The 12,226-nt window shown below is 32.3% G+C and overlaps 1 protein-coding gene across 21 annotated transcripts in view; it reads right to left on the bottom strand.

Annotated features, from left to right (window-relative positions):
- The window catches only part of abcc9 (ATP binding cassette subfamily C member 9), a 57,294-nt gene that overhangs the window by 5,435 nt on the left and 39,633 nt on the right, over positions 1 to 12,226 (bottom strand). For all 21 annotated transcript variants that reach the window (XM_087247039.1, XM_087247040.1, XM_087247043.1 and 18 more), the window contains 7 exons: positions 10,508 to 10,600; positions 10,057 to 10,159; positions 7,915 to 8,016; positions 7,678 to 7,798; positions 6,669 to 6,799; positions 4,981 to 5,059; positions 1,619 to 1,727 (listed from right to left, as the gene is read on the bottom strand). In XM_087247039.1, the coding sequence (XP_087103165.1) occupies positions 1,619 to 1,727; positions 4,981 to 5,059; positions 6,669 to 6,799; positions 7,678 to 7,798; positions 7,915 to 8,016; positions 10,057 to 10,159; positions 10,508 to 10,600 (738 nt within the window). The remainder of the gene's footprint in view (positions 1 to 1,618; positions 1,728 to 4,980; positions 5,060 to 6,668; positions 6,800 to 7,677; positions 7,799 to 7,914; positions 8,017 to 10,056; positions 10,160 to 10,507; positions 10,601 to 12,226) is intronic.

The following is a 12,226-nucleotide window of genomic DNA, read 5'->3' as shown; positions in this document are numbered from 1 at the left end:
TTTATAAATAACCTAATTTAAAACAACGTATGCTAGGCCTATATTTATGAGCTTTCGTCATGAGCCACGGCTGTGTTCAAAATGGCAAAAATGTTTTCAAAGTGCACTATGAAGGGAATGCAATTGTCAATATCAAGATCGCTGTAAAACTGTAAAAATACTTTGAAAGCAAATCCCACTTAAGAGAGATGACTTGAATGTTTTTCGTTTTTAAATCATTCCAAGTTTAAATGTTGGAACATTCTAAATGAATAGGGTATAGAGGGATAATGGGAACACAACCAGGAACTATGCATCTAACTACAGCTCTAGAGTTGTAGTTGTAAGCTGACAAGTTTGTGATGCAGTTATATTCGTTGGAACGACGGATTTAGGAAACACCAAATCAACAATCTTTTTAACGATGGAACTTGCAACCCTAGTTAGCCAACGCACCCCTGATAAAAATGACAGTAAAAACTTACTATTTGGCTTAATAATTTAAAATCTAGACTTTTTTACATCATAATCATGAATCAGTGTTTATTTCTAGTCTTACTGGCCTTTATCTAATAAATTAGTATTTTTGACTTTTGCTTTTAATTAGGATCTTAAATATTTGATATTTCACAAATTTATAAATCAAAATTCTTTCAAAAAGATTTAAAAAAAAATCATAATCCTTTAATTGCATAGGAAAGGGCAGCTTGGAGAAAATACATCTTTTTTAATTACATCTAATAAAGTTGTGCAATTAGAACGCCATCAAATGACACGATCTAAATTTTCGCTGAAACATCCCTTTACATAACGCACACACTCAATGACCATAACAGGCAGCGCTAATGAACCCATGTTCAACTCCGCTTTTGACCACACTGGGAAACGGCTTCCTCTTGTTTTACAGCTCAACATTTTCCGAAATTAAAAATCAAGAGAAGCTTTGCTGTCCTAATAACTCGTCCGCTGTCTCCTGGGCCCAATGATCCATTAGGCCTGCTTCGTATAAACATGCTCATGACAACGGCTTTGCCCCAAACTGTTCCCAGACCACTTGTGCTGGTGGTTCAGTTTGATTTTCTTCCTTATCCCTCGACGGCCTCTTTAAACAAACCCCATATGCTCACTGTCTTTAGAAACAAACATGACACTCAGTGGTATCCGTGAGAAGGTCAAACGAGATACATGCAGTCAAATATTCTGCAATAAATGAACAATCGTTATCAAAAGTAAATAATATTATTGCACAGCTAAGACTTTTGTAGTTTGGGCAGTTTTCATTGGATTCAACGTTTAGACGATCAAGTGTTTATGCTTCAAAAAGTAAAACGTAATCTATCTAAAAGTAAAAGATTATTTAAGTGTAGAGTAAGCATCTATAATTAACTCTACATGAGTTTGAGGAAAGATTGATTTCAGAAAAAAAAAATTATAAAGAAAATGACTGCAAGCACAGCTTAATTGTGGAAAGTTAATATTAAATTTAATGTCATGTTAGGGTTTTTGTAAGTGATCTGTTTATGTTGAACTTGTGATTAGTAATGTCAGGCAGGAAGTGAGTGTTTATTGTTGGTGGTCAGCATGAGGTGCAGGCTTTACGCAGATACAACTGTATTTGTGTGTTTTTGCGTGTAAATACCGGATGGAGCCGCTGAACAGCACTGGGTCCTGGAGGATGATTGACAGGCGAGATCTTAGAGTTTGTAGAGGAAGCTTGCAGATGTCGATGCCATCAATGACAATCTTCCCTAAAAAAAATACAAAATAAATTATAATTATGATAATTAATTGGCATTTATTCTTATATTTTATAACACAATTTAACTGTTAATATTTTAAATATTTCAATATATATTAGAAATATTGCATATTTAAACTTTTTAATATTTCTCTGTATATTTTAAACATTTTATGTTTTACTTTTATGTTTTAATATATATTTTAAATATTTTATATTTTACTTTTTTATATGTTAATATATATTAACTTTATTTTTATTTTACCTTATATTTCAACTTTTTTATTTTAGATTGTTGCTGAGGAACTTTTTTCTCATTTTATAATTTTTTTTTTAATTAACATATTTAATCTAACTTCAGCTATATTTCTGTTTTTCTAACATTTTTATTTTTAAAGTTTGCATTCAAAACTAATTGAATTCAGCTTTATTTCATTAAAAACATAAGTTTTAATAGATGTAACATTTTAGTAGTTTAAGTTAGCTATAAAAACAATGACATGTTTATCTGGTTTAAAATGAGAAACTACAATGGATGTTTGTAATGGTTACTTTAAAAAATTCTAAAATGTATAACAAAAAAAAAATACAATAAATCCGCCTTGCTTTCATACAACAATCTAAATTAAACGGGAAAAAACAGCCCGATGTCACAAGGAAACTTAAGTATTTTACATTTTGTCAGTTTAGTGGCTAATTTGTATGAATTTGTAAAAAGGAGGCGTGGCACCCAACCCAACCCCACCCCTAAACCCAACCGTCATTGGGAAATGAGCAAACCGTACTAAACTGTATGAATGAGATAGTATGAATTCATACAAATTAGCCAATAAATCAAAAAGTTAGGAATTTTGCTGTTTAAAACTGTAAAGAGAATAATCAATCGCAGCACTTAAAACACATACTTTCTATTATACATATATTAAATTTACAGACATCAACTAGCCAAATATTTAACATGCCTAACTAAATAAGATAAAGCTATATTAAGCTCCTTACCAAATCTCAGGCTAATCACAATACTGTTTTTTCCCTTTGTTTCCCTGATGAATTGGTTTTGGGTGTTCGGGTCAGTTTACAGCACATTGACTTTAACACATAGTGGAGATGCAAAGGCCAAACAGAGCTGTGCACATTTTCGTTTTAGCTTTATAAGGCCACAGTGAAGAGAGAGTCTGACTTCAAACACTTCATAGAGCCGTGTTCATGTGCACAAACGCTGCCCCGACTGTTTGATTTGGCCAAAGATTTATTTGGACTGAAAGAAATGTGAAGTTATTGCTGCGGGCTGGATAACATGATAAAACTCTTGGAAAATAAAATCTTTGTAATAATAAAATAAGCACTCCAAGCTAATGCTCTTTTTTTAAGTTTAGTAATATTGTTATGTTCTAGTTTGTTCTTATATTCAACTTTTAGTTTGTTGCTAAAGAAAGGTTTTTATTTTACTTCAGGTTCATTTCAACAACTGAAAAGCATTTAAATCGTTTCAGTTAACACTAACAACACTGACCTTTTGACTGGTAACCCCATAGTGAGTAGCTCATTGCTTATTATTTTCCGCTTCATTAGTTTTTCAAATAATATTTAAATTTTGCTTTAATTTAAGAAAAAAATAATAATGTAATTTAATAATTTCTAAATTGACGCTTAATTGTAATTACCAAAAACGTTTTTATAGCTTTCGTTTTAGTTCATTTTTAGTCTTTTTGTTTAGTTTGTCATATATATAATCATTTACTACCATTGAAATGTTTATTTCATTATTTTTATTCATTATCTTTTTAATTTGAGTTCATATGAATGTCTTTACTGTAAAACAACAAAAACTTCAAGCCAACACCTGTTTAAGGGTTAATCACAATTAATCGCACACAAAATAAGTTGCGTGTACTTTGTATATTTATTATGTATATATAAATACACACATCTATTTATATCTTTATACATATATAGTACAAAATAACAAAATTTTATATAAATGTTAATCTATATGTAAATATTTAAAAAGTGTGTGTATGTGTGTGTGTGTGTGTGTGTGTGTGTGTGTGTGTGTATATATATATATTATATATATATGTATATGTTCAATTCCTTTTTATTTATACACCACTTTTACAATTACTTTGTCAAAGCTGCTTAACATAGAAGTTCTAGTAAATTAAATATATATATGCAGTATACCTTATAAATCACAATATAATAATTTAAATAATAATAAATAAATAATGTAAATTTTATATGTATATACACATATACATGATACAGATCCACAATATACGCATATATCAATTTCTCAATATACCAAAATATAGGTAATTTTGGTGCATTTCAGTGAAACAGATTTATTAAATAGTTCTGTTCATTAAAATAATAGTTTGGTCACCGCAAATCTTTAGAAACAGAAAGACAATACATTCAAATTCAAGCGAAATTTGGCAAAAATTCTTACAAACTTTCTTACAAAATTTTAATAAAACAATGCATTTTTGTTTCTCTTTACTTTTTCACTTTTCAATTTTTTATTTATTAGTTTTACCTTATATATAAATCGGGGGTACTAATTTTTGGACTGTTATCATTGCATTTAGTCATTTTGTTTGATTAGCACCAGATTTGATTTTAGTACAGACTAATCTAAGGTATATGCACAAATATATTGTATAGCGTCCGATAGAAAATATTGATTTTAAAAAATAGATTTGTTTCTGGAGCACTGTATACATATGCATACTTTCATATACACTTTTATTTTGTGGATGATTAGTCATGATCAATTATTAAACAGCACTATTTAACACTATAATGATATGACTTTAATATAATGCACTATAATTGATATCAAATATAGTTTATTATTTTAAATAAATAAATAATATTGTGAGGCACATTTCAAATAAATATTCTGCCTGATACCTCACTTCAGAAGACGCTAAGGTTCCTCTATAAATCATCCAGGTCAGACAAAAACAAAGTCAATCCCTCAGCAGTGACAGTAAGACTCAACAGATCTGTGCGTTTAACGTCTAAACATGACATCATGACTGCTTGTCAGAGTGACAGAAACCATACGCTACGAGAACAAACAACACGGCCACAGGAAGAAACTGGGCCAAGCAGCCGAGCACATTCGAGCAGCTTTAAATGTCTTTTCTTTCATTTTTTTTGTTGTTCTTCAGGGATCCACAAAGGTCAGCGTCTCCCCAACGGCAAGCCAGAAATGCTCAGCGACCAACAATATGTCCGTAAACAGAGACATGTACCTTCAAAAACATCGACCATGTTGAAGAAAGCCAGAGAGAGAGAGGATTTTCCACTGCCCGTTCGCCCACAGATGCCCACCTGCCACATAAAGAAAAACACGTGAGCCATTAACTTTTCATGTATAAACACTCTGTTCTGCTAAATTACACAAACTAGCGGACGGTTCCAGTTCCCATGTGGCAATAAGAAGCCATCTGTGCTGTCATACTCGTATATTGTGAGCAGGGCACCTCCTAAAAACAAGTTCAAGTAATAAAGATAAGATCTGATCGTAAATTGGGAAGGTTTTGCTACAGTGTGTAGTCGTATTTAGGCTGTGGTTTCATAGTGCCGTGAGAAAATAAACACCAATGTGACAAAGCCGCAAATGAGTGTTATGTGCTGGAATAAGTAGATTGGCTTTAGGGTTGTTGAACGATCATTGATGGCTTCAGATGGAGATTTCATTTCACTGCGAGCTTTAAGGCTTAAAGGGAATAATATCATATAGATAGGGGGTGCCCAAACTTTTTTGTATGAAGGGCCAAAAACCAAACATCATTAATAGCCATGGGCAGAACATAAATATACCAAACTATTTTACATTAAATTTGCCATGGGTAAGTTTCTAATTCATTTCATAACATTTTGAACAAGTGAAAAGTTAGGTAATGATGATAGAATTTTCATTTTTGGTTGAACTATCCCATAAATTCCTGTAGATTTAAACAGTATACCATTAGGTAAACTAAAAGTTTACCTTAAAGTTTAAATTTTAACACTTAAAAAAATAATAATTTACAATTTTCAGTTGTAAAAAGTAGAAAATCTCTCTTTTTTTTTTTAGATTTTTGTTTTAAAAATGTACAGTATTCATTTAAAGAAAAACCTTTTAAGATATTTTAAGCTTTTTATCGCATTAAAGGGGTGGTCCATGGTGTATTTTTAAGGCTTGGTTGTGTTTATAAGATGCAAAGCAATTTGTGCTAATGCTTAATTTGTAAAAAATTACTTTATTTTTTCATATATTTTACTTTGATTATATACAGCTACTCTGTCATATTTCCTAGTTCCTCTAAAAGGCCTGCCTCCAAGAGGCTCTGATTGGTCAGCTAACATAATGTGCTGTGATTAGCAGCATCTTTGTTATAACATTACAGTGCCTCTGGCCACGCCCCTTCACTGTGCAGGGTGTATGTGCGTAACCTGAAGGGTTTATGACATCATTAACCCGGATGAATTTTTTTGTTGTTCCCAAACTTTGCTGAAGGCTTCGCTAAGCTAACACTGTAAAAGCCAATGTCTCACTTTGTATTGAACTTTGAGATTCATGATATATATTGAGATATGATATCATAGCGTACCACCCCTTTAAAGCTTCGTTAGAGTCTTATAATATATATATCATACAAAATTTTTTCTCTTTTAAGCTCTCTAAATGGGTTTTTGGCATCACTGTGAATCTTAACTTAACAGATTTGTTTTAATTCATACATTTTTAATCAAACGTATTATTTGGATATTTTCAGTTTTCATTTTATTTCAAGCTTAAATTCTGCTTAATAATATGCTTTTATAATTTTTATTAGTTTTAGTTTTTTATGCTTTTTTTGTTTGATTAATTTAAATGACATTTTTCAAATTTAAATTACAAAAAAATGACGTCAGCAAAATATATATTTTTTCCAGAGTGGGGTTTGTTGTGTACCTTCTGGCCAGGGTTGATGTGGGCATTGACGTGTTTGAGGACTGGTTTGAGCATGGAGTCGTAACGCACACACAGATCATGGATAGTTATTTCACCATGCTGAGGCCAGTCTTCAGGTACCTGTGACACATCTGAAATCACACAATAACAAAAAAAAAACAAAAAAAAACAACAAACAGTGAATGAAATAGGTAAATATCATCATACTATAACCAAATAACGTGATAATAGAAACTAAACCTGACACATCTGACCAGTCATGTGACCTAAAATGGCTGCCATCATGACTGACTACCAACTTGAGGTAAACTAACTTTTTGTGAGAACCGAAAGTGTCTAGAGGCATACATCAAAGTAAGTGAGCATTCTCCTAAAGTACCATTCATATCTTTAGGCACTTTGTAAGTGTACAGAAATACTTTAAGTATTGTTGATGTTGTGGTAATGCATGTTTTTGGATAGAATTTGGTGTAGGGTGAAAAAAACCCTATAAAAATGTTCTTTCCTGCACCACACATGACTTTATCTAAGGAGAGTATAAAGTAGACATAACAATGATTCATCAATGACAACAACTTAAAAGTGAGCACTTTAACAAGCTACAATTAACAGCTATATATGGTGTTCAATTGTCAAAGTTTACACTCGTGCCTACAGCAATCCATCCCAGTTTTCCATTATGTCACCAAGTAGGAGATGTAGAATAAAGCTCTTGTTTGCAACTAACGGTGGTGCTAACATGCTATTAGCTTCTCTCTTTCTTTATTTTGGTCAGGTCATTTCTGCTTCATCTCTAGAGGCAAGTGTTTAGTAAACGACTTTTTTTGTGTCAGGTCGCTCTGTCCTAAAGCACTAAAAATGTGAGGAAATGCACATGCAGCAGTGCTCAGGAAGCCAGAGATGATGTTTTATCAGTGGGTCTAAATCTTCGTTGGAGCCTAAATAAAACATATTATCCAAAGTTATACGGATGTTTTTATTAGAGAGATACTGAATGACTTATTATTACCCATGGATCCTTCGTAGTTCTCAGATTCCGTGCTCAGGAAGCTGTTGACTTTCTTCACCGCGGCCATCTGGACCTCCAGGTCTGCCAGATTCCTCACCACCCAGTTCAGGTAGTTTGTCAACTTAAATAAAGCACGTTAAGAACTTTTTAAGTGGTTTTTAAATCACTGTGATAAACCTGGTGACCGCTAGCGCATGCTAGACACTCAATAAAGCTTTGTTTTAATAGAGAACTCACAGTGAGGGCGTATGTTAGACCAAGTCCGACCAGACCTGATGGGGATGTGCTCCAGATCGCTGCTACAGCCGCAGTCAGGACGATCACAGCGCCTAGGTAGTCCTGAAAGGAAAATATACATGGTATTAAGTACAGGGTTCCCACGCTTATTGAAAGTACTTAAAAGTGCTTGAATTTCAGACATATGGATTCAAGGCCTGGAAAGTACTTAAAAACAAACATAGATCCTTGAAAGTGCTTAAATTCAGTTTGAAATTCAATTTATTTTTGTTTTTTCAACAATAGTACTCATACTGACTAAAAAAATGAATAACTCCTAAATTAAAAATCCTAATAATCAATTAAAATCTAATAATCTATAAAAAATTGATTTAAATCTTGAACAATAACACTGACTTTATCAATATTTCTGAAACTGCATTTGAATATTACCAGTATTGAATTAAACTAATTTTATTAAAGTTTTTTTTTAACATGACTTTTTAAAACGATCAATTTGAAAATGAGATTTGTAAAGTAAATATTAAGCGTAAGGACTTTCATGGTGCTTTATATGCTGTGGTATGAATTATAAAAGTGCTTGATTTAAAATTAATGGTTCTTTAAAAGTCTTTGAATCTGTTGTTCATGAAAGTGTGGGAACCCTGTAAGTAGCTTTTTAAGATAAAACACTAGTTTTACTACTAGTAGTTACAGATCAGAGAACAACCCACTGAAACATTAGACGTCTGACGGACATGCATATCATGTCTATATTGTGTCTGTCAGTGTAATAGATGTCACTTGGATGTTGTTTAGACATGTCTTGCGCAATGGGAAGTTTTGAAACAAATATGTAATGTTTTATTTAAAAATATACTTATTATTTTAAAAAGTATTAAACGAAACAGAAATAATTCAAATTCAATCACATGATAAATGGTTAATATTACAAGGTAGTAATTTTGTGTATTTGTGTGATGTGATTTATATGCAAGCATTAAAATAAAATAAAAAACACCTCTAAAATGAACCCTCGGTGTAGTGAAATCACAATGAAAGAACAAAGTAAAACAGTCAAAATTCAAATGGGATTGTGAATCGATACAAATTTGCAACCATGTAAAATAGCTCCTAACTGTCATGACGTAACAATTACATGAAAAAGTTGTAGTCAAATGCGATAGTCACAATTGTTAGGTATAGTCTCAAAATGTAGATATAAAGTTGCGAGTTATAAGTGTAAGATATAAACATACGTTGTGAGATACATTGTGAGGCGCAATTACAACAAACCGTCACTTTGTAAAATTGCAAGTATAAGAAACTCACCTAATTGTCACAATTCAGAGATGAAAAATTCCCAATTACAAGAAAACAAAATTGTAGATCAGATATAAAGATATTTAATTAGTAGGGATGCTCCGATAAGGATTTTCGCAGCTGATACTGAGTACCGATTCCTTGTCTTGGTGATCAGCAGATACTGAGAACCGATTCTGATGCTTCAAGCTTTATAATGCATAAAGCACATTTTCCCTCATGGGAAATGGAGATCTCTCCTTACCTAAGAGAATAAATAATGGATGTTCCATATAATCCCTTATACATGTCTCCTATAACCATTTAGTGTGGACATGTCATCATAATCAAAAGTAACTTTACAGAAAATAATAGAAAAAATAGTCAAAAACAAAGAACTTTCAGTTTTTAGTGTCCAACTAGCACATCTCTGACCTATACTCCGGACAGCCTCACAGCAGCTTGATCGCTCGATGAGAGAGACAAGGATGTGCACTGGAGATATCTTTACTGTGCTATTCATCTAACCAAACAAACGTAAAGCTTAGAACATCACAGTGCCTCTCGCAATCTGTTCTCTTGCTAATTCACTCTCATCTCCATGATTTCCTGGGTGTTTTATCAAATTCAGAATGCCTGCGATCGGTTTACGAGATTGGCCAGATTGGCGAGTACCGATCAAGTCATAAAATGTGATTATCGGCCGATCAATCGGAGCATCCCTAATAATTAGAAACTTTAAATCTTTCTAAAGCTATTTTTTAAAATCTGTAATATATCAATAGCACACTTTTGCACAATTGGCTACAGTATGACTGTTAATGCTTTATTTTATTATCAATTATGTGAAATTTTACTTACAGTTCTGACCTCCAGCCACCGGTTGGCAGCAGAGAGAAATAAGTACGCCGTGTTGTTGGTGTCAGTCAGTTCCAACATTCGCTGCTTAAACCGAGCTTCGTGTCTAAAAACAGAGATCATTTACTATACGAGTCGAAACCATTTATGCGTGATACAGAACCATGGCCGAACAACAGGATGAGAGTGTTCAATTCATTCATGTAAACACTCTGGAGACTTAACAGAGCTCAATCTCTTAATGTTTATTGTTGGATTACTTCAAGTCAAGGATGGTTGAATGAGCGCAGTGTGTTTATAAGACATGACTGAGGCTGCATCAATTATGCATGGATGATATTGAACAAAAGGCTTTGTATTATAAAGGATGAATTTCATTCACATGCAACTGCTTTGATCGGCATTAAAACTAAGAGGAAGATATGTGCTTGAAGAAGTGTCTGAATTCACTGACCTGAATGCTCGGATGGTGGTGAGACCCTCCGCGGTTTCAGAGAAATGACAGAGAAGAGGCAGTTGAGTTGAGTCATCCAGTTCTTGCAGGTCTCTGAAGGAAAAAAATTAAAATGTATTATTTTTTTAATAGCTATATATTAGGTAAAGTACTATTCTAAAGGTAATGCTGGTTTGATACATGATATAAATGATGTTACTTTGGCTAATGTTAGACTGTTAACCTGCACTTTTGCTAAATATGCAGTGTTTGGGGGTAATGCATTTCAGGTAACACGAGTTGCGTAATAATGTTACTTTTCTAAGTAACGAGTAAAGTAATGCATTACTTAAGTAATAATATTTGAGTTCCTTTTTAAAAAATGTGTAACGCAAGGTACTTTTTAATTAGATTAAAAAACTTTTAAAATAAATATGTTGGAATAAAATTAAACTCACAATAAACGCGCACTCGATGAAAGAATGTGTTTCATTATTTTGAACAGGGATTGCCGCAATGGACAACGATTTTACTATAGACAAATAGTACAAAAGTAGCAAACACATTGCTTTAAACTTTTAATAATCTGTAAATATGGCATGTTTAGCTCTGGGGTCATAAGTACACAGGTGATGCTGTGTACTATTAACTAAAAAAAAAAGAAAGAAAGAAAAAAAAGTTCTAAAAGAGATCAAGCCATAGCTTGGTAATAAAAATTAATGCAAAAGTAACTCAAAAGTATTGTAACGCATTACTCACTATAACAAGTAACTAAGAAACGCAACTACTTACTTATTTGGAGAGTAACTCAATATAGTAATGCTTACTTTCAAAATTAATATTCCCCAACACTGTAAAAATGTGTAAGAAAATTTAAAATACAAAGATCTAGTTGCACTAGTTACAGTTCTTTGTGAGATTTATTTAAATTTAAAGTCAACAAAAAAAATGTAATTATAGTCTTGTTAAATATATCTCTGTGAACAATTCACTTTTTTAGTATTTAATGAAAGTATTATTTAGCCTTAGTCATTCTTTCCAATCAAATAAAAGGCATATACCAAAGTCCAGAACTTAATAAGCAGAAAAACTCAATTATCTTTACACTCAGATGTGTTTCACAATGCAAAAAGATAAACATTCTGCAAGAATTCATGTTTAGTCACGATTTAATCTTGTTGTATTAAAGCAGAACTGTGAAAACTGGAAAATGGATGTCCACTTCCTATCATTCCTTGCACTCTGCAGGATGACCTGAGTAAACATTGATATCAAGTGCTGCTTGTGGAGATTTGTTTTGTAGCAAGATGAGAAACGGGAGAGAATTGTTTAATTTCCCACTATCTTGGTATTTAAACATATCAGTTTGTTATAGTGGTGTTTTTAAGGTAAAGTGTAGAGCATGTGTTTAGATGATGGACATGCTAGCAAAAACAATTCAATTCAAGTTTTTTTGTACAGCACTTTTTATAAAAACTATCGTTTCAAAGCAGCTTTACAAAGCGTGCACATTATTGCTTTACAATCAAAATCTAAAAAAGAACACAATTGGTATAAAGTCATGATAAAACCAAAGTATTTTTTATGCATTTATGTACTGGCTATCTGAATATAAAGGACTTGTGGAATATGAATAAAAAAGTTGGGTGTTGGTTTTTGGATGTTGGTTTTGTTTACCAATTCTGCACTGGATTTTAAAATGTAGGCTTTGCCCTAAAAGTGACTTGTCATTTTATTAAA

The sequence above is a fragment of the Danio rerio genome, chromosome 4 (genome assembly GCF_052040795.2).
Source record: "Danio rerio strain M-AB ecotype USA chromosome 4, GRCz13ab, whole genome shotgun sequence".
In the NCBI taxonomy this organism is placed as follows: domain Eukaryota; kingdom Metazoa; phylum Chordata; class Actinopteri; order Cypriniformes; family Danionidae; genus Danio; species Danio rerio.
This window is presented reverse-complemented; position numbering and strand designations above follow the sequence as displayed.